General features: G+C 57.3%; 1 protein-coding gene across 2 annotated transcripts in view; it reads left to right on the forward strand.

Annotated features, from left to right (window-relative positions):
* Positions 1–2808: 2808 nt before the first annotated feature.
* The window catches only part of MATK (megakaryocyte-associated tyrosine kinase), a 43341-nt gene continuing 23904 nt past the window's right edge, over positions 2809–22245 (forward strand). Inside the window, exons 1-8 of one of the 2 annotated variants that reach the window (XM_032252256.1) lie at positions 2809–2982; positions 3740–3862; positions 8416–8587; positions 10077–10215; positions 14281–14378; positions 14708–14803; positions 17695–17806; positions 19411–19508. In XM_032252256.1, coding sequence (XP_032108147.1) covers positions 2939–2982; positions 3740–3862; positions 8416–8587; positions 10077–10215; positions 14281–14378; positions 14708–14803; positions 17695–17806; positions 19411–19508 — 882 coding nt within the window. In that variant the 5' untranslated portion in view covers positions 2809–2938. The remainder of the gene's footprint in view (positions 2983–3739; positions 3863–8415; positions 8588–10076; positions 10216–14280; positions 14379–14707; positions 14804–17694; positions 17807–19410; positions 19509–22245) is intronic. The other variant, XM_032252255.1, reaches the window with a different exon arrangement.

The raw sequence follows: 22245 nt of genomic DNA on the forward strand, positions 1-22245 counted from the left end.
TCTCTGCGTAAGAGACAGCCCTGGACCACCGTGCTGTGCACGGGCCGGGGTGGGGGACGCTCTGTTTTTAGCCTCAGCAGCCTTGATTCTTGAATAGCCACGTGATTTTGAAGATGGAGCCATCAAGTCATGCCGATAACAGAGACATTTGTCTGCCCCGAGGCTCCGTAATTTTGCCCAGCGGGGGCAGGTTAAGTGCAAGTCTTGGTCCACCTGATACTTGATCATCGATTAACTAAGGGATGTGGATTTTGTGCTGTCGGTGGGTTCCTCAAGCAAACACCTAAAAACCAGCGCTTCTCCACCGACAGATTGAAATTGGCCTCATAGGCTGGGCGCAGTGGCCCATCCCTGTAATCCCAGCACTCTGGGAGGCTGAGGCAGGTGGATCATGAGGTCAGGACTTCGAGGCCAGCATCAGGAAACCCTGTCTCTACTAAAAATACAAGAAATTAGCCGGGCGTGGTGGTGCACACCTATAGTCCCAGCTACTCAGAAGGCTGAGGCAGGAGAATTGCTTGAACCCGGGAGGCGGAGGTTGCAGTGAGCCGAGATCGTGCCTGGGTGACAGAGCAAGACTCCATCTCAAAAAAGAAAGAAAGAAAGAAATTGACCTTTTCTCGGCTGGGTCACACCCTGGCATGAAAGGGAGGGTGAGGTTGCTCCCAGGCCATTCCCCACCCCCACATCGGGAGGAGGGAAGGGGATGGCAGAGCTCGGGGTCTAGGTGGCTGTCCACCCCCTGCCGCCTGGTGGTCTGCTGCCACAGTGCCTTCTCATGGAACAGGTTACAAGTGACATGTTTTGTCCCCTCAGGGCCTCCTGAGCCGCAGGCAGCAGACTGCAGACCCCAGTGGGAGAAACCAACCCCACCCAAATCAGAGGGTCCCGGAGCCCCCACCCGAGGAGACTCGGAGGAAGCTCCCCAGGGCTGCTCTGATGCGCAGCCGGTGGGGCCGGAATATGTGGAGGAGGTACGTGGAGGCTGACAAGCCCTGGTGCTCTGGTCAGGGAAGGACCTTCCTGTGGTTCAGGCTTTGAGACCTCACCCGGGTTCTCCCAGCGACATATACGAACCAGCCCCATTCCTGAGCTGCCCCTGCAGACCTGCTTGACACTTTGGGTGCTGGATGTCGGATATTAGCAGGAAATGAACATGGATCTGTGAGGGTCAGAGACAGGCCGAGGCATTGCCAACAGGGGTCCCTGAGGAGCTGCCTGGCTGGGAGGCCGAAAGGACTCCAGGCAGTGGAAAGTCCCTGGGAGGTTGCAGGCCTGTCTGTCCAGCCCCTTTCCTGGGCCTGGGGGACCTTGGGACCTACCAAGGCCAGCCTGGTGAGCAGCAGGGCCAAGCTCCCGGCCAGCGGCAGCTCAGACCCTTCTTGAGCTGGTTGGCCTTGCGCATTCCAAAGAGGCAGGCCTGGGATTCTTTTTTTTTAAGAGACAGAGTCTTGCTGTGTCACCCAGGCTGGAGTGCCATGGTGCCATTACAGCTCACTGCAGCCTCGACCTCCTGGGCTCAGTCAATCCTCCCACCTCAGCCTCCCCAGCAGCTGGGACTACAAGCATGAGCCATCATTCCCAGCTAATTTTTTATTTTTTTTTGTAGAAACACGGTCACGCTAGGTTGACCAGGCTGGTCTCGAACTTTCGGGCTCAAGCAGTCCTCCCGCCTCCCATGGTGGTGCGTGCCTGTAGGAGTTTGAGTCTGCAGTGAGCTGAGATCGAGCCACTGCACTCCAGCCTGGGTGACAGAGCAAGACCCTGTCTCTAAAAATAAATAAATAAGGGCCGTCGCAGTGGCTCACGCCTGCAGTCCCAACACTTTGGGAGGCTGAGGCAGGTGGATCACGAGGTCAGGAGTTCGAGACCAGCCCGACCAACATGGTGAAACCTGTCTCTACTGAAAGTGCAAAAACTAGCCAAGTGAAGCAGCGCACACCTGTGATCCCAGCTACTTGGGAGGCTGAGGCAGGAGAATTGCTTAAACCTGGGAGGCGGAGGTGGCTCACATCCTCCCAGCCTCGTGCCTGGTGCGCGTGCTGCTGTGTTTTGTGCCTCAGGTGCGCAGCGAGGAAGGGCGAGTGCTTCGCTTCCATTGCAGGCTGTGCGAGTGCGGTGTCAACGACCTTAACGCCAAGGACCTGCACGTGAGGGGGCGGCGGCACCGGCTGCAGTACCGGGTGTGTCCAGCAGGGGGAGCCCCGATACCCGTCCGGGCGGCTTGGCCCAGGTGGGCGCTGGCCAGGAAGGCCTCTGGTCCGGTGATCCCACGAACTCAGAGGGTGGGGTGATTGTTTTTTTCCGACGTCTTCATTCACGTCTCAAAGTGCATCTTGGGTGGGGTGCGGTGGCTGACGCCCGTCATCCCCGCACTTTGGAATGTTGAGCAAGAGGATCACCTGAGGTCAGGAGTTCAACACCAGCCTGGCCAACATGGTGAAACCCCATCTCTACTAAAAATGCAAAACTCAGCCGGGCGTGGTGGCGCATGCCTGTAGTCCCAGCTACTCAGGAGTCTGAGGCAGGAGAATCACTTGAACCTGGGAGGCGGAGGTTGCAGCGAGCTGAGATCACGCCACTGCACTCCAGCCTGGGTGACAATTGCGAAACTCTGTCTCAAAAAACAGACTTTGGGAGATTTCAGCCCAACGGTTCTAGTCTCCGGGCCTCTCCCTGTACCCTGAGACCCTCCCGGCACCCCTGTCTAAAGCAGTTGTCTCACAGCCTGGCCTCTCCTTTCAGAAGAAAGTGAACCCTGACCTTCCCATCACCACAGAGCCCAGCAGCCGTGCTCGGAGTCTCCTGGAAGAACGGATAAGGAAGCAGCGGCGCCTGGCGGAGGAGCGGCTGGAGGAGCTGCGGTGCTGGCAGGCGGAGAGGAGGTGCCCGGCTGCGGGTCTTGGCAAGGGGGCCTGAAGAGCGAGGGCAGGTCCAGATGGAAGCAGACACCCGCTGCTGCAGACTGTGGGGCTCCCCCATGTGTGCTCTTAGGCAGTGTGGGAGACGGGTGCCTGGGCAGTGGCCCCGTCCTGGTGTAGGAGCATGAGAGGACCAGACATGTGGGCGCCAGGGCCTCCACGATGCAGGGACACTGCCTGCCAACCCACTGGACTGCACAGCTGCAGAGCTGCCTGGTGACCCTGTGTCTCCCTGACCCCTGGCGTCCTCTATGTCCCCTGACCCCTGGTGTGCCCCGTGACCCATGGCCCCTAACTCCTGGAGTCCCCTGTGTCCCCTGACCCCTCGTGTGCCCTGTGACCCGTGACCACTGGAGTCCCATGTCCTCTGACCCCTGGTGTCCTTGTGTCCCCTGACCCCTGGAGTCCCTTGTGTCCCCTGACCTCTGATGTTCCCTGTGTCCCCCTGACCCCTGGAATCCCATGTCTATCCCGGAGCATTTTCTGATGGAATATCTGACTCTGGTGTGCCCAGCAGCAGCAGGTCTGCATTGGGAAGGTCCAGGACCTCCTGAGGGCCATGGCCACCCGGGCTGGGCCTCTTTTGTCTAAAGGCGTGTCTTGGTCCACCCTGTGAGCCGCCTTCCTTCCCAGCCTCAGTCTTCTGTGCATACAGCAGGCGCCCATGCAGTGTGGTGGAGCCCCAGTGAGAGCTTCGGCCCTGCCTTCCTTGCTGGGAGCATGAGGCCCCAGCGTCTCTGACGTGCCCCCAGCTGAGGGCTGCTGCTGGCCTGAACCTTAGACTGGCACTTTGCATCTGTCCCGTCTCCATCCCGCAGGCGGCTGGAGGAGGAGCCACTGCTCCCGGACCAGCAGTCCCATGCGCTGTCACACACGTCGCCCGACTGGCCCCCGCCTCTGCTCGAGGGCAGGCCAGGCCACCTGCCAGTGCCCCATTCCTGGTAGGTACGGCAGGTGGGTTTGTCCTCTGTGCACAAATGTGGGTGACCTCACACCCTCCGGGGCAGCGGACACCTCCTTAGGAGGCCCCGGCCTCGTCCCAGGCTCCCACATAGTACTGAGGGGATGGGGCCGCCACGGCCCAGGCCCCCTTGCTCCATAGATGGGAGCCCCAGCACCCCAGCCCCTCCCGCTGGGGCACACAGGTCCTGTCTGCTTCCTGGAGCCCTGGGTGTCACCTCCCTTGGGGAGCCTCCTGCCTCTGTGGCCACCACTGTGTCTTCTCAGATGCACCTGTCCCTGCAGCCCAAGACCCCAGGTCAATGGGAACCTTTTTTTTTTTTTTTGAGATGGAGTCTGGCTCTGTCACCCAGGCTGGAGTGCAGTGGTGCGATCTCGACTCATTACAAGCTCCGCTTCCCAGGTTTAAGCAATTCTTCCGCATCAGCCTCCCTGGTAGCTGGGACTATGGGTGCCCGCCATTACGCACGGCTATTTTTTGTATTTTTAGTAGAGATGGGGTTTCACCATGTTGTCCAGGCTGGTCTGGAGCTCCTGACCTCAGGTGATCCACCTGCGTCGGCCTCCCTAAGTGCTGGGATTACAGGCATGAGCCACCACGCCCGGCCTAAATGGGAACCTTAGATTTGCACCTTGCTGTGGGGAACAGGTTCCCAGGCTGACTCAAAAGCCTCTGGTCTGGAAATATAAGAATATGGCCAAAGGTGGGGGTCCCCTCAATCCCCCACCCCCGCTCAGATCCAAGCTTCCTGTAGCCATCAGGGGCAGCCCAAGGCACCTCCCTGTTCCCCACCCTGGGGCTCTCTGTGCGCTGGATTCTCGCCTGGCCACACTGCTGCCCCGTAACCCAGCTGGGCACGGCCACCTGCTCCCACCTGCCCACCTGCCCAGCACTCCCCAGGAGACCCCACAGCCCACCCTTGACGCACTTGGCCTCTCCCCACAGCCTGGGCGGCGGCCAGCGTCCACTGAGGACCGGCAAGTGATGTGCAGGCATGCCGCAATCTACCCCACGGAGCAGGAGCTCCTGGCCGTGCAGAGGGCCATGTCCCACGCCGAGCGGGCCCTCAAGCTGGTGTCCGACACACTGGCCGAGGAGGACCACGGGCACCGAGAGGAAGACGGCAGCACGTGCAGGTGACTGGAGATCCCCCTCCCTGGGCCCGGCTCTCAGGCAGGACAGAGGTCAGCGCCTCCGGATGAGACCCTGCAGGAACCCCCAGCTCTGAGGGGCCTGGAGCCCTCGGTGGCCTGGGCAGCTGTCCATCCCCTGGTCCGGGAAGTTCCTAGATCTCAGAGCTGGAGCTTCTGGGCGCTGATCGAGTCTGAGTTGAAGCGGTGATCCGTGCTGTTCTAATGCCTTGGTGTTCCCTTTGCATTGAAGGCGCATCTAAAAACATAGTTCATGGGCCGGGCGCGGCGGCTCGCGCCTGTAATCCCAGCACTTGGGGAGGCCGAGGTGGGTGGATCACCAGGTCAGGTATTTGAGACCAGCTTGGCCAACATAGTGAAACCCTGTCTCTACTAAAAATACAAAAAATCAGCCGGGCGTGGTGGTGTGCACCTGTAATCCCAGCTACTTGGAGGCAGAAGCAGGAGAATTGCTTGAACCTGGGAGGCGGAGGCTGCAGTGAGCCGAGATCGCGCCACTGCACTCTAGCCTGGTGTCTGGCGACAGAGCAAGACTGTCTCAAAAAATAAAAACAAAAAAAACCCTGTAGTTGATGAGGAATTGACAGTCTCTGTAAACCTCAGTTTCCTCATCTGCAGAAGGAAGCTGAGCATGATTCTGAAAAGACATCTCTGCCTCGGGGAGTCACTGAGTAATCAGAGTAGCTCATGTCACTGAGCACTCGTGTGAATCAGCTCCAGGCCCCTGTGATTCTTAGGAAGCAAGAAAGTCCCTACGTCTCCTAAGTCATTGCCGTGCAGTTAAGTCATCCCAGCGGGAGTTACCTTTTTTCAAAGTCCTTCCTGCTCTGGTAGATGCTGGTTTGGTTTGGTTTGGTTTAAAGAAGCAGGATCTGTACCCAGGCTGGAGTGCGACGGTGCGATCGGAGCTCACTGAGCCTCAGGCCCCCGTGTGTTCACGCTGTCCTCCTGCCTCAGCCTCCCGAGTAGCTGGGACTACAGGCGCCCACCACCACACCCAGCTAATTGTTAACTTTTTGTAGAAATGGGGTCTCGCAGCTGGGCGCGGTGGCTCATGCCTGTAATCTCCCAGCACTTTGGGAGGCTGAGGCGGGCGGATCATGAGGTCAGGAGATCGAGACCATCCTGGTTAACACGGTGAAACCCATCTCTACTGAAAATACAAAATAATTAGCCGGGTGTGGTGGCGTGTGTCTGCAATCACAGCTACTCGGGAGGCTGAGGCAGGAGAATCGCTTGAACACGGGAGGCAGAGGTTGCAGTGAGCTGAAACTGCACCAGTGTACTCCAGCCTGGGCCATAGGGAGAGATTTCATCTCAAAAAAAAAAAAAAAAAAAAAAGAAATGGGATCTTGCTGTGTTGGCCAGGCTGGTCTTGAACTCCTGGACTCAAGCGATCCTCTTGCCTCAGTCTCTCAAGTAGCTGAGACTAGACATGCCACCACCCCACTGGCTAATTAAAAAAAAATTTTAAGAGACATCTTGTTATGTTAGCCAGCCTGGTCTTGAACTCCTGGGCTCCTGGGCTCAAGCAATCCTCCCATCGCAGCCTCCCAAAGTGCCAGGAGGTTGCAGGTTCACTTTCCTCTTTGAATGCTTTGCTTTTTTTTTTTTTTTTTTTTTTGACAGTCTCACTCTGTCACCAGGCTGGAGTGCGGTGGCTCGATCTCAGCTCACCACAACCTCCTTCTCCAGGCTTCAAGTGATTCTCCTGCCTCCTGAGAAGCTGGGATTACAGGCATGCGCCACCACGCCCAGCTAATTTTTGTGTTTTTAGTAGAGACGGGGTTTCACCATGTTGGCCAGGCTGGTCTCGAACTCCTGACCTCAGGTGATCAGCCCACTTTGGCCTCCCAAAGTGCTGGGATTACAGGCATGAGCCACTGTGCCCGGCCTGAATGGTTTTCTTTTTGATAAAATCTACCTAACACAATACTTAGCATTTTCACCATGTCTAAGTGCCCCGTTCAGGGGCATGAAGCTTCACACAGCTGTGCCACCGTCACCCCATCCATCCCCAGAATGGTCTCATCTTCCCAAACTGAAACTCTCTCAATTAAGCAAACTCCTCATTTTGTGTCACGCACCCACGCGTGGCCCCCGCCCCCGTCTCTGTGGATTGGCCTGCGCTGGACAGTTCATAGAAATGGGGTCACACACCATGTGGCCTTTCATGTCTGGCTGTCCCAGTCTGCCTGAGGGCTTCCTTCCGCTGGAGTAGAGAGTACTGACTCCATAGAGGAAGTGTGAGCCTCACACTGTGCATTGCAAAGTGTCCCAATACAGTCAGCGCCCGGGACCTTGCCCGCTGCTTTTTATTTTCTGGCTTTTTTTTTTTTTTTGAGGCTGATTCCCACTCTTGTCCAGGCTGGAGTGCAGTGGTGTGATTTCGGCTCATAGCAACCTCTGCCTCCTCCTGGGTTCAAGTGATTCTCCTGCCTCAGCCTTCCAAGTACTAGAACTACAGGCATGTACCACCACACCCAGCTAATTTTTATTTTAATTATTATTATGTTGTTATTTTGAGACAAAGTCTCGCCCTGTATCCCAGGCTGGAGTTCAGTGACACCATCTTGGCTCACTGCAACCTCCGCCTCCTGGGTTCAAGCAGTTCTCCTGAAGGTTGCAGGTTCACTTTCCTCTTTGAATGCTTTGCTTTTTTTTTTTTTTTTTTTTTGGACAGTCTCACTCTGTCACCAGGCTGGAGTGCGGTGGCTCGATCTCAGCTCACCACAACCTCCTTCTCCAGGCTTCAAGTGATTCTCCTGCCTCCTGAGTAGCTGAGATTACAGACAGGCACCTGCCACCACGCCCAGCTAATTTTTGTGTTTTTAGTAGAGATGGGGTTTCGCCTTGTTGGCCAGGCTGGTCTCAAACTCCTGACCTCACGTGATCAGCCTGCCTCGGCCTCCCTAAGTGCTGGGATTACAGGCGTGAGCCACCATGCCCATCCTGGGTTCCTGAATTTTCTTAACCCCAGTGAATCAAGGGCACAAAGAAGCATTGCTTTCTGTTTTTTCTGGAACCCATGTGAAGCCAAAACCACCATGTGACAAAGTGCATGAACGCTGGAGGCGTCAGACCTCTCGGGGCCGTCTGGGGCTTAGCGTCTGCTCACGAGGAAGGAAAATGTGGGTTTGGCCACTGTCTTGGCTACCCCGAGGCTTGCCCGGTGGCAGCACCTCCGAGAGGGATCTCACAGTGTCCCATTTCATCCTGCAAGCACCTTGGACAGAGTGGCCTGGTCCCATTTCATGGACGAGGACACTGAGGCATAGAGAGGCTTTGCAAATTGCGGGGTCCCCGTAGCTCAGGAGCGAGGCAGCTGGGGCACTGAGTGCCTCTCTGCTGATGGCGCAGGTATGTGACTTTGTCCTCGCAGCAGCGTGGCCCCCCAGGCTCAGGTCCTGAAAGGAGTCATGCGGGTAGGCATCCTGGCGAAGGGCCTCCTCCTGTGTGAGGAAAGGAACGTGCGTCTCGCTCTGCTCTGCCCTGTGAAGCCCACGCACAGCCTGCTGCGGAGGATCGCTCAGCAGCTGCCCCGGCAGCTCCAGGTGAGGTCAGGACCCCGCTCATCGCTGCCCCCCGGTGTCTGGCTGCCAGCCCTCTCCCCGCAGCCCCTCGAGCTCCTAGATGGCAGGGGACCTTCGTTACAACACAACTTTAAGATACAAGAAGTAGGCCAGGCGAGGTGGCTCACGCCAGCACTTTGGGAGGCTGAGGCAGGTGGATCACCTGAAGTCAGGAGTTCGAGACCAGCCTGGCCAACATGGCAAAACCCTGTCTCTACTAAAAATAAAAGACTAGCCGGGCGTGGTGGCAGGCGCCTGTAATCCCAGCTACTCAGAAGGCTGAGGAAGGAGAATCGTTTGAGCCCTGGAGGCGGAGGTTGTAGTGAGCCGAGATCACACCACTGCACTCCAGCCTGGGCCACAGAGTGAGACTCCGTCTCAAAAAAGAAAGAAAAAGAAAAATCGTTCCCCAGAGTAGTCCCTTCTTCCTGAGTGTCTGTCACAGTCCCTGGGAGAACTCAGCCTTACTCCTTTGAGTTTTCCCATGGGCACTGGATGCCCAGGGGCCAGGCAGCACCTGATTGGGTAGACAGTATTCCCCATAGAAGGACCAGTACCTGCAGAGCCCAAAGCAGGAGGCCCAGAGAAAGGAGGAGTGGGTGTGAGGGGTTGAGAGGGCGCCTGGATCAAGCTGGGCCTGAAAGCCATACTCAGAGGTAGGATTGCATTCTCAGGGAAGTGGGGAGGCTAAAGGGTTTTGAGCAGGGGAGTGACATGCTCTGACTTCACCAATTGCATCTTTTCCTGCACACCTGCAACATGACGGTGGTCCAGATACAGCCCCTGCTTTCTGGAAAACCTGCAGCCCAGTGGCAAAGACAATTCCTGAGGCCCACGAGACTGGCTAAGGCTGTGGGGAGGCTGGCAGCATCCACCCCCGTGATGTCGACAGAGCTCCTGGGGGCTGCTTTGCAGCAGGGAGGCCCTGCGAAGGGAGGGGGTGGAGGATGAGGAGACAGGTGGGTTTCAGGTGGGAGGCCAGGCTCAGGTGTGGGCACAGGCCACATGGAGGGTGCTGACCGTGCACAGGAAGGCCGGACTGCGACACAGACCTCTTGAGTTACATCCTTCTCACGGGAGATGAGGGCATCTCATCACAGTTTTAATATACTCCTCCCTACTGTGGGGTAACGTGTGTCATTGTGTAAAAAGGGCCGTGTGTGTTTCTTTTTCTGCCAGTTCCCAGTTTTTTATTGGATTTCTGGTCTTTTTCTTACTGAATTGCAGGTGTTCTTTACATATGGAGGCTCCTTATATCACAGGGTCTGTTGTCTGCACATATCTCTACACGTGTGTGCTCTTAGGGGGCTGCAGCTGTGTCTCGCTCACTCGGGTTCCAGGCCTGGCACCCAGGCAGCAAGTGTGGGAGGCCTGACAGGGTTAACGTGCACACACCAACCGCGTCCTGGCTGATTCACACATGATTCGGGGCTGCAGTAAGGTGGCCTTGTGTTGTATTTGCCCCTCCCAGGAGGTGACCGAGGATGAATATGAGGTCTCCTCTGACCCCGAAGCCAACATTGTCATCTCCTCCTGCGAGGAGCCCAGGATGCACGTCACCGTATCCGTCACCTCACCCCTGATGCGGGAGGACCCCTCCACGGACCCAGGTGTGGTGCAGCCCTTCCTTCCAGCCACTGTCCCCCGAACACTTCCCTGGAGCACTGCCCACACCCAGGCCTGAGCAGGAAATGCAGCAGGAGCCATCCTGCAGCACTGCTGTCCCCCTGAGGATTCCATGGGTCACACGGGAGCTGGGCCTCGGGGCAGCAGAGGGGGTGAGGGGCAGTTGAGGGGGTGAGCTGGTGAGTAGCACCGTGTCCCCTCCCTTCCCTCACCTGGGGTGGCACCTGCTTCTCCAGCGCTGGTGACACCAGCCCTGGCAGCAGCAGGCAGGTCTGAGCTGCTTCTGGTCTGAGCCATTTCTCCCATGTCACAGCAGAAGCTCAGTTTGACCGTGTCCGTCAGTCACTGAGGTCCCAGTGCCATTGAGTAGGGACGTGGGGGCTTGGGGGGCTGAAAGCCAGACCTGCCAGGCCTGGGAGGATGGGTGAAGGGCTGGGCCAGGCTGGGGGCAGTGAGGGTCTTGGCCAGCGACCCCTGCAGAGGCGGGCATTAGTAACACTCTGCATGTCTGTGCTCCCAAAGTCTCAGCCAGCTGTGGAATCTTCCAGAACAGTCTCTAGGGCAGTTTGCAAAACTCCCTTCATCTTTCACCCATTCATAATCTTTTTTGGCCATAACTGAGGGCCATGACCTACTAATGTTTATCTTTCAATTGATTTGGGTTTTTTGTTTGTTTTTTGAGACAGTCTGGCTCTGTCACCCGGGCTGGAGTGTAATGGTGTGACCTCGGCTCACTGCAACCTCCACCTCCCGGGTTCAAGAGATTCTCCTGCCTCAGCCTACCCGGCAGCTGAGACTACAGGCCTGAGCGACCACGCCGTGCTAATTGTTTTATATTTTTAGTAGAGACGGGGTTTTACCAGCTTGGCCAGGCTGGTCTCAAACTCTTGACCTCAGGCGATCTGCCCACCTCAGCCTCTCGAAGTCCTGGGATTGCAGGCGTGAACCACCGTGCCCAGCCCCACTTGTTTTTTGGTTTTTTGAGACAGAATCTTGCTCTTGTTGCCCAGGCTGGAGTGCAATGGTGCGATCTCAGCTCACTGCAACCTCCACCTCCCAGGTTCAAGCGATTCTCTTGCCTCAGCTTCCTGAGTAGCTGGGATGACAGGCACGCGCCGCCACGCCCAGCTAATTTTTGTATTTTTAGTAGAGGCGGGGTTTCACCATATTAGTCAGGCTGGTCTCAAACTCCTGATCTTGGGTGATCCGCCTGCCTCGGCCTCCCACAGTGCTGGGATTACAGACGTGAACCACCGCGCCCAGCCATCCCCATCTGTTTTTTAAAGTTTAAGTTTTTTTGTTTGTTTGTTTTTGGTTTTGTTTTTTTAAGGAGAACCTTTAAATCATCCAGGGGGAAGCCATGATTGGTCCTCATAAATAGTCATCTGAAAAATAAGTACAGGGTGGCGAAGAGAGAGCCTTTCGGTGCTAGCTAAAGGCCCTGACAAACTCAGAGGCATTTGGGAAGTGGCGGGGGCGGGGGACGGGCAAAGCGTTGGCGGCCACTAGACAGTGGCTCTTTCCTGACTTGGGTGGGTGATTAAGTGAGCGGAAATCCTTCTGTGAGGACAGATCAGCGACAGAAGAGCCCCGTGAGCCGCCCCCCAGGAAACTGCACTTCCTGTCTGCCTTTTCCTGCCCATTTCCCCTCCCCGGGCACAGTGTGGTGGGGACTGGGGACGTGAGCTTCTAAAACTTCCTTTCTAGGCTGGCCACAGTGGCCCATGGCTCTAATCCCGGCACATTTGGCGATCGAGGTGGGAGGATCGCTTGACTCCAGGAATTCCAGACCAGCCCGGGCAACGTAGTGAGACCCCCATCTCTAAAAAGAAAAAAAGAAAATTGGCCAGGTGCTGTGGCTCACACCTGTAATCCCTGCACAAGGCTGGCAGTTCACCTGAGGTCAGGAATTCGAGACCAGCCTGGCCAACATGGTGAAACCCCGTCTCTACTAAAAATATAAAAAATTAGCCAGGCTTGGTGGCAGGCACCTGTAGTCCCAGTTACTCGGGAGGCTGAGGCAGGAGAATTGCTTGAACCCGGGAGGCGGAGGTTGTAGTGACCCAAGATCGCGCCATTGCACTCCAGCCTGGGTGACAGAGAGAGACTCCATCTCTAAATAAATAAATATTAGCCGGGTATGGTGACACACACCTGGAGTCCCAGCTACTCAGGAGGCTAAGGCAGGAGGATCACATGAGCTACGATCGCACCACTGCACTCCAGCCTGGGCCACAGAGCGAGACCCTGTCTCTAAATACATAAAAATAAAAATGAAAAAAAACCATTCCTCATATACACCTCTGCCATTTCCCTCTCAGCCCCAAAGGAGTAATTTCCCTGACAGACCAGCAGGGATATTTGCGGACCAAGGGGAAACCCGTGTGCCATCACGTGACCTACATAAACCCAGGGTCTCCCACAGTATTGCATGTAATGAAATCAAAATATCCCACTTTGTTTCTTGGTTTTGAAGAGACAGGGTCTCACTGTGGTCCAGGCTGGAGTGCAGTGGTGCAGTCCTGGCTCACTGCAGCCTCGACCTCTGGGGCTCCAGCAGTCCTTCCGCCTCAGCCTCCCGAATAGCTGGGACCACAGGTGTGTGCCACCACACCGGCTGATTTTATTTTTTGTAGAAACAGGGTCTCACCGTGTTGCCCAGGCTGATCTCAAACTCCTGGGCTCAAGCGATCCTCCTGCCTCAGCCTCCCAAAGTGCTGGGATTACAGGCATGAGCCACTGTAATCCATTTGAGAAAAAAATTTTGTTTTTTTTGTGATGGAGTCTTACTCTGTCACGCAGGCTGGAGGGCATTAGCGAGATCTCGGCTCACTGCAACCTCTGCTCCTCAGGTTAAAGCGAGTCTCCTGCCTCAGCCTCCCGAGTGGCTGGGACTACAGGCAGGCACCACCACGCCTGCCTAATTTTTGAATTTTTAGTAGAGATGGGTTTTCGCCATGTTGGCCAGGCTGGTCTTGAACTGCTGACCTCGTGATCTGCCTACCTCGGCCTCCCAAAGTGCTGGGATTACAGGTGTGAGCCACTGTGCCCAGCTGAGAAAAATATTCTTTTTTATTTTTTTTGAGATTGAGTCTTACTCTGTAGCCCAGGCTGGAGTGCAGTGGCGCAACCTTGGCTCGCTGCAACCTCCGCCTCCCGGATCCCGGTTCAAGCAGTTCTCCTGCCTCAGCCTCCCACATAGCTGGGATTACAGGCACGCGCCATCATGCCCAGCTAATTTTTGTATTTTTTAGTAGAGACAGGGGTTTCACCATGTTGGCCAGTCTGGTCTTGAACTCCTGACCTCATGATCTACCTGCCTTGGCCTCCCAAAGTGCTGGGATTACAGGCGTGAGCCACCACGCCCGGCCAAGAAAAATAGTCATAAAGAGAAATAATAACCGGGCAGGGAACAGGGACCCACATCTCTCCCAGACTCTGGGGTTGTCGTTGTCCATGACAGGACGTGTTGAAATCTGACCCACTTTCTCCCTTTCCATGATGCATGTGGAAGTTTCTAGAAATATGGCTTAATTCATAGTTTCCTGAGCATCAGGGCTGAAATCCCTCAGTAGCAATCGGTAAGCTCGGAACTTCCGCGAAGTTGAGGTTTTCCAGGAACGGTTTTGTCCAGTCCTCGCTGGAGGACCATCGCTCCCCAGATAAATAAAACGAGGCCTAAGGATTCAGGCCGGGCACGGTGGCCAGCGCTTTGGGAGGCCGAGGCGTGAGAATCACCTGAGGTCAGGAGTTTGAGACCAGCCTGGCCAACATGGTGAAACCCCGTCTCTACGAAAAATACAAAACTTAGCGAAACGTGGTGGGGGGGCGCCTGTAATCTCAGCTGCTCGCGAGGCTGAGCAGGAGAATCACTTGAACCCGGGAGGCGGAGGTTGCAGTGAGCTGAGATCACGCCACTGCCTGGGTGACTGTGTCTCAAAAAAAAAAAAAAAAAAACGGATTGAGGGGCACAAACTGAGCCCCTCACCCCGTCGGGAGCGGAGCGGGACAGGGCACCTTCCCCACATACCTGGAGGTTTTTCTTCTAGAAGGTGTGGAGGAGCCACAGGCTGACCCAGGTGACGTCCTGAGCCGGGAGAGGTGCCTGGAGTCCCTGGCCGCCCTCCGTCATGCCAGGTGGTTTCAGGTCAGGGGGGGCAGGGGTGGCACGGGGGGAGGGGCAGCTTTGGGGAACGTGGCTCAGAGGCATCAGCCTGACCTGGCACGGCCGCCTCAGCCCGTGGGCTCCCCACGCAGACCGGGACGCGCTCGCCATCAGCTTCCTGGCTCATGAGTGGCCGCTTAATGGCCTGTTGGGACCAAACTTATCTGGAAGTGGACTCTGCTTCCACCTGTCACCTTTGAGGCTGGCCAGACTCCCCGTCATCCTCCCTGAGGTTCATGCTCACGACAGTGCCCGGTGCCCGTGTGACCCCGTGAGCCCCCGAGAGCTAACCGTGCGCTTCTCCCCCGAAGGCTCGAGCCAGCGGCCTGCAGCCATGTGTGATCGTCATCAGGGTCCTGCGAGACCTCTGCCGGTGCATGCCCACCTGGGGGGCCCTGCCAGCCTGGGTAAGGCGTGCCCGGCCCTCCACTGGGAACCCCAAGGGGCTCCATGGCCTCGACAGGCCCAGGCTGAGACAGACCCTTTCCCAGAGTGCGGCTTCCCTCGAAGGGGCCAGAGAGGCCTAGTGCTCAAGAGAAGGTGTGGGAGCCCCTGAGGTCCCCTGGGCAGGGAGACGGCCCCCTCCACAGCCTCATTTGACTGCCATTATTCAAAACACAGAATGTTGCATGCAAATTCGGGACTGGCCAGGGAAATGAGCAGTGACCGCTTGACCTTGTGGCACTGGGTGGAGGGGCCCAGGCAGGGGACAGGAAGCAGGACTCCCCATCCTGGCTGCATGCTGGCCTCTGGTTGACCTGACCCAGACCCACCTGCTCTGGAGGGGAGAAGACCCCCTGTGCTCTGACACCACCCCCCAGCCCCTCCTGGTAGAAAGGGGAGGGAAGAGAAGCAGAACCCCCCTCCCCCAGCAAGGTTCACAGAGCAGGCCCCATGCCCGTGCTCCCCACGGAGACCCCAGGTCCCCACCTAGTCCCCACCTATTCCCCACACCACCTCCACCAGCCACAGGCCAGCTGTCCACACCCGGCGTCCTCCCCTGCCCTGCAGGTGCCCCCGTCTCATGGTGGAGTGGTGTCTTGCCTCTGGTCCCTCCCACAGGGCCCCGTCCCTTATCCACACCCACCCACCCACTGCCCAGTGTCCAGAACACAGCCCAGTACGGAGGCTTTTTTGAAAAAAATACAGTCTCCTTTTTACTTTTATTTTGCTTACTTATTTATTTTTTTAGATGGAGTCTCGCTCTGTTGTCCAGGCTGGAGTGCAGTGGCGCGATCTTGGCTCGCTGCAACCTCCGCCTCCTGGGCTTGAGCAATGCTCCTGCCTCAGCCTCCCGAGTAGCTGGGATTACAGGTGCCCAGCTAATTTTTGTATTTTTAGTAGGGACGAGGTTTTGTCATGTTGGTCAGGCTGGTCTCAAACTCCTGACCTCAGGTGATCCGCCTGCCTCAGCCTTTCAAAGTGCTGGGATTATAGGCCCGAACCACCGTGCCTTACCTATTTTTATTTTTTAACTTGAGACAGAGTCTTGCTGTGTTGCCCAGGCCAGAGTGCAGTGACACCATCACAGCTCACTGCAGCCTCAACATCCTGGGCTCAAGTGATCCTCCCACCTCAGCCTCCCAAGCGGCTGGGACCACAGGCGCAGGCCACCGCTAATTTTTAAATTGCTTTGTAGAGATGGGGTCTTGCTACATTGCCCAGGCAGGTCTCAAACTCCTGGGCTCAAGCAATCCTCCTGCCTCAGCCTCCCAAAGTGCTGGGATTACAGGCATCAGCCGCCGTACCAGCCTATGGAAGCTTTTAAGTCTTTTGGCTTCTACATGAGTGTTTGGGAAGTGACCATATATGTCCGTGATGTTACTGCCTCTGAAATGGAAGGGATATTCACATGCTACACACACCCCTACTGCCAGACCCTCTCCTCCGTGCCCAAAACCTGGTTCTCAGGCAAGCAGGCCCCTTCACGCCCTAGCCACAACCACCCTTGGCTATATCCAAACCAAGGGCCTCAGGGGACACCCACGTTTATTTGTTTTGGGGAGGGTTTGGTTTTTTTTTGAGATGGAGTCTGGCTTTGTCACCCCGGCTGGAGTGCAGTGATGCAATATCGGCTCACTGTAACCTCTGCCTCCTGGTTCAAGTGATTCTCCTGCCTCGGGCTCCCAAGTAGCTGGGATTACAGGCGACCGCCACCATGCCTGGCTAATTTTGGTATTTTCAGTAGAGATGGGGTTTTACCATGTTGGCCAGGCTGATCTCAAACTCCTGACCCCGTGTGATCCGCCCACCTCTGCCTCCCTAAGGGCTGGAATTATAGGGGTGAGCCACCACACCCAGACTTACACACCCATTATTTAGGGGAAATGCCCTCTCCACTCCTGGGAGGAGGTCACAGCAGCCAGCTCTGTGCTGGGTGACCGGCATGGGCCTGCTCTGACGTGGGGAGGGCCTTTGTTCCTGAAACCTGTTTTCCTACTGTGAATGTAGAGGTGCTCACATGCTGCTTTGGGATGCCACCACTGCCCATGTTCCCCCGTGCCCTCGGGAGCTGGCCACACAGGGACGTGGTGGGGCAGGACGGCTCCTTCCCCTCAGCTGAGGCGGGCCCCATGTGTTGGACCTTGCTTATGATGCTGGCGTGTGATATTACTGTGGACCAGCCGGGCAAACTGAGGCTCAAACGGGTGAAGAAACCAGCCCATGTGGGAGGCTGAGGCAGGAGAATCACTTGAACCCAGGAGCTGGAGGTTGCAGTGACTGAGTTTGTGCCACTGCACTCCAGCCTGGGCAACAGAGCGAGACTCCATCTCAAAAAAAAAAAAAAAAACCAACCCGTGGCTGTGTCCGGAGATGGCAGAGGCCCCCATGGGCTGCCCTCTTCAATGGAAGTTCAGTGGATAGTGGGAGTTAGAGAAACAGCTGGGAGGCCGGGCGCGGGGGCTCACCCCTGTAATCCCAGCACTTCGGGAGGCCGAGGCTGGCAGATCACAAGGCCAGGAGTTTGAGACCAGCCTGACTAGCATGGTGAAACCCCGTCTCTACTAAAAAAGAAAAACAAAAATTAGCTGGGCGTGGTGGCACATGCCTGTAATCCCAGCTGCTCTGGAGGCTGAGGCAGGAGAATCACTTGAATCCGGGAGGCAGAGGTTGCAGTGAGCCAAGATGGTGCCATTGCACTCCAGCCTGGGTGACAGAGTGAGACTCATCTCAAAAAAAAAAAAAAAAAAAAAAAGAGCTGGGAGGGGCCTTGTCCCAGGGCGCCTGGGACCTCCCAGGCAGGCAGGGGTTGCTGTACCCCCCAAAAGGACAGCAACCGCTCTTCTGTCCCCACCAGGTCATGGAGCTGCTGGTGGAGAAGTCCATGAGCACTGCGGCTGGGCCCCTGGGCCCCGGGGACGCAGTGAGGCGGGTCCTGGAGTGTGTGGCCACAGGGACGCTCCTGCCAGGTCAGTTGTTGGGATGGAGGGCCCAGAAGGTGGGCAGCAAATCACAGAGACCAGGGCACGCAGCCGTGGCACAGAGAGCTGGGGTCACAGACACAGAGGAAGCCTGCAGCCCAGGCAGGAGGGTGGCCCACGACACACATGTGCTCCCAGCAGGGGGGCAGGCAGGCTGCAGCCATGGAGGGCACTGCCCTGCACGCAGGACACAGACACACAGGTCCCCAGGAGGGAGGGCTCAGCCCCCACCCAGAAGCCAGCAGTTATGTTCTCTTGTGGCCACACCCCCCAGCGGCGGTGGCACAGAGCCACCCTCTCACAGCCACCCCGGCACAGAGCCACCCTGATGCCCGTCCTCCAGAGATTCTCCAGAGGGAACAGCCAGTACCTGAGGAGGATGGGGGCACAGCTGCGTGGCTCAGTGCATTCTACACCAGCACGGGAGAGAACGTGCCAGGATACACTCGTGTGAGGGGGTGGCGGTCAGATACGGAAAAGGTGTTTCTGAGTCATTTTCAGTGACAGGATGATACCAAGTGAAAAGGAAGAGTAAAGCCCTGGGCCATGGCCTGAGCCGTTACGTAAAGCACGCGTGTGGGCATGCACAGGCACAGGCGCACACACGGTCACGAGGGCACACGGGCACACGGACGTGCATGCACACGCATGGGAACACACAGTGCACACACAGGCACACGTGGGCACATGGACATGCACATGGGCACACAGGCGTGCACATGGGAACAGATACCTGCAGGTGTATGTGCACATGTACGAACATGCAGGCACATAGGCATGGGTACAGACATGCATACACATGCCTGTGCATAAGGACATGCATGGGCACAGGCACACAACATGCATGGGGACATGGGCACACATACATAGACACACATGCATGCACACAGGCACGGGCACGTATGTGCACAGGCACACAAACGTGCAGATGGCCCACATGGACATGCATGCACACATGGGCACACATGCACACACACAGACGCACGTGCACACGCACACAGGTACACATGAACACATGCACAGACACAGGCACACATGCACACAGGCACACACATGCACACACAGGCACATATGGACATGCACACAGCCACACACATGCACGTACACACACACAGGCACACATGAACACATGCAGACACATGCACACACAGGCACACACACGGACATGCATGCACACATGCACACGGGTATACACATGCACACAGACACATGCACACAAACATGCACATACAGGCACACATGCACACAGACACAGGCAGACAGGCACACAAACATGCATGTGCACACGGGCACCCATGGACACATGAGCATACCCATGCACACGCATGGGTGCACACAGGCACGCACACACAAAGCCCGGGAGGTGCTGGCAGCCCAGTGGGCCTTGAGGGGCTGGGAGGACTCCCCCATGGGCCCGGGTGAGCTCCTGCACCTGCTGAGTGAGGCCTGAGGGTTAGCTGCACCGTGGCTGCAGGTATGGCCCATGCACGGGCCCCTGAGGCCCCGTGGTGTTGTGGGAGGGGCTTGTCACCGACTTTCATGAGGGCGTCTCACCTTCTTTGCTGCTCTCGCTCCCGCTCCTCTTCACAAAGACGGCCCCGGGTTCCAGGATCCCTGCGAGAGAGACCAGACAGACGCCCTCGAGCCCATGACCCCCCAGGAGCGGGAGGACGTGACCGCCAGCGCCCAGGTAGGAGGGCTGGGCCCCTCGGCTGCCGAATCCACGGCAGGGGTCCCAGCTCCATCATACAGCCGTGCAGCGTTCCCCGAAGTAGCCCAGGTTCCCCTTCACTTCCTCTCACAGAGGTGTACAGGAACAGCAGGACAGCCTGTGGGTGGCAGGACTGCACCTGGGGACAGGGCTGGCCTGGCGTGCTGGCATGGGGCTGGCAGCTCAGAGCCAAGGCCACCACCATAACCAGGCCCAGACCTCAAGTTTCACTGGCGGGGACCGTCCTCCGGCCACGCTCCTGACCACGATCCTAAAAGCCCAGCCGTGGCCAGCAGCTTGGCCTGGCCAGCCCTCACCTGTGGTTTCCTTGTTTCCACATGTGATTGCAAAAAGTCTCCCAGCAGCACAAAACCCAAACCGCACTGGGTCTGACGTTTATGCGTTGCCTTTAAAACGGGATCAGTGGCATCGCTCGCAGCGCAGGATGTGGGGTCCCGCCGGTGAGGCGGAAAGAGCTGGTGGTCAGTGGAGCGGGGGCTTCCTGGGACAGTCCTGGCGCTCAGCCAGCAGCAAGCGAAAATTCCTCAGGCTCTGCGGTGACCAAAACTCAGCAGTTGTGCAGGAAGCGGCGTCTTGGCTGGGTGTGGTGGCTCAGGCCTGTCATTCCAGCCCTTTGGGAGGCCGAGGCGGGCGGATCACCTGAGGTTAGGAGTCTGAGACCAGTCTGGCCAGCATGGTGAAACCATATCTCTACTAAAAATACAAAAATTAGCTGGGCGTGGTGGTGGGTGCCTGTAATCCCAGCTACTCGGGAAGCTGAGGCAGGAGAATCATTTGAACCCGGGAGGCGGAGGTTGTGACGAGCTGAGATCGTGCCACTGCCACTCCAGCCTGGGCGACAGAGCAAGACTCCATCTCAAAAAAAAAGGGGGAGAGTGTCTCGAGGGACACAGGGTAGGCCTGGCCCGTCCGCTAGTGGCCACAGACGCCAGCCCGTGTCCCTAGCACCCGGGGAGCAGGGCAGCGGGGGTCCTGACGGGTGGTGTGTGCCCCGCAGCACGCCCTGCGAATGCTGGCCTTCCGGCAGACACACAAAGTCCTGGGCATGGATCTCCTGCCGCCCAGACCCCGGCTCGGGGCCCGCTTCTGGAAGAGGCAGCGGGGCCCAGGCGAGGCCGAGAAGGGCGCAGGGGAGAGGAAGAGGGGCCGGAGGGACAGAGAGGGCAGAGAGGGGCTCATATGAGCCGCCTGCCCCCGCTACCTGCCGGCCTTCGCACCCCTGCACTCCTGGACACGTGGACGCCGACCAACGGCTGTTTCATCCCCGACGTTGGACAACCGTAGTTCCTTTGAGTAATACTCCATTGGCTTCTTTTAAAACGTGTGCTTCAGGCCGGGCGCCGTGGTGCATGCATTTAATCCCAGGACTTTCGGAGGCTGAGTTGCTTGAATCCGAGAGTTCAAGGCCAGCCTGGGCAGCAGAGTGAGACCCCCATCTCTCCAAAATATTTTTAAAAGCTTGGCGTGGTGGCTGGCCGGGCGTGGTGACTCAGGCCTGCAATCCCAGCCCTTTGGGAGGCCGAGGTGTGCAGATCACCTGAGGTCAGGAGTTCGAGACCAGCCTGCTAACATGGTGAACACCTGTCTCTAGTAAAAACACAAAAATTATCCTGACACGGTGGTGTGCACCTGTAGTCCCAGCTACTCGGGAGGCTGAGTCTGGAGGATTCCTGGAGGCTAGGAGGGCAGTGAACTCCGCACCACTGCACTGCAGCCTGGGCAACAGAAAACCGTCTCTTAAAGGAATTTTTTTTTTTTTTAACATTTGTGCTTAAATTGTTAGAGAGATGGCACCCCCTTCCTGGAGGGCCCTGTCCCCCACAGCCACGTGGGCCAGCAGTACAGCAAGCAGATTCTAAACTCCAGGGTTTCTTGCTGGCTGTGAACTCACCTGCGGTGCAGGAAGTGGTGGATGTAAATGCGTCCTTTGAACCAGGCACAGTGGCTCATGCCTATAATCCCAGCACTTGGGGGGCCGAGGTTGGTGGATCGCTTGAGCCGAGGAGTTTGAGATCAGCCTGAGCAATATGGTGACACCCCATCTCTACAAAAAATGAGCCGGGTGTGGTGGCCCGAGCCTGCAGTCCCAGCTACTCAGGAGGCTGAGGCCGTAGAGTCCCTTGAGCCGAGGAGGTCAGGGCTGCAATGAGCTGAGATGCCGCTACTGAACTCCAGCCTGGGTGACAGAGCAAGACCCTGTCTCAAAAAGAAAACAAAACTTTCTTTGGATGCCCTGTGGTGTGGATTTGAAATCACGTGGGGGGGTCGTGTTCTGGGGCCCCACCGTGTGTGTGGACAAGCCCAGGGGAGCGCCTGGCTGGCATCCTTGGGACCCCAGCCCTCACAGACACCCTGCCCGGCTTGGCAGCTGGGACGTCAGCAGGGCCTGAGCCAGGCTCATCCCTTGTGGGGAGGGCCACGGGGCCAGGTGAACACCCCAACAGGCGATGAGTGTGCTGGCTGGGCCTTCTCCGGGAACAGATGTGCCCGACAGACCTGGGGCCCAGACACATCCCCACCCCCCCAGCCCTGTACCACTGAGTGCCTTTCACAGAGAAAACCCTCTCTGACATGTGTCACTGACACCTGGAATTCCGCTTTCGTCTTTCCTCCCTCCTTCCCTGATGTAGGCAGCGGCTGGCCCTGAGGCAGGGGGTCCCCAAATCACCTCCTTGTGGAAGCAGGGCCTGGGACC

This window comes from Sapajus apella, unplaced genomic scaffold, assembly GCF_009761245.1.
Source record: "Sapajus apella isolate SASKATOON/1434 unplaced genomic scaffold, GSC_monkey_1.0 scaffold77, whole genome shotgun sequence".
In the NCBI taxonomy this organism is placed as follows: domain Eukaryota; kingdom Metazoa; phylum Chordata; class Mammalia; order Primates; family Cebidae; genus Sapajus; species Sapajus apella.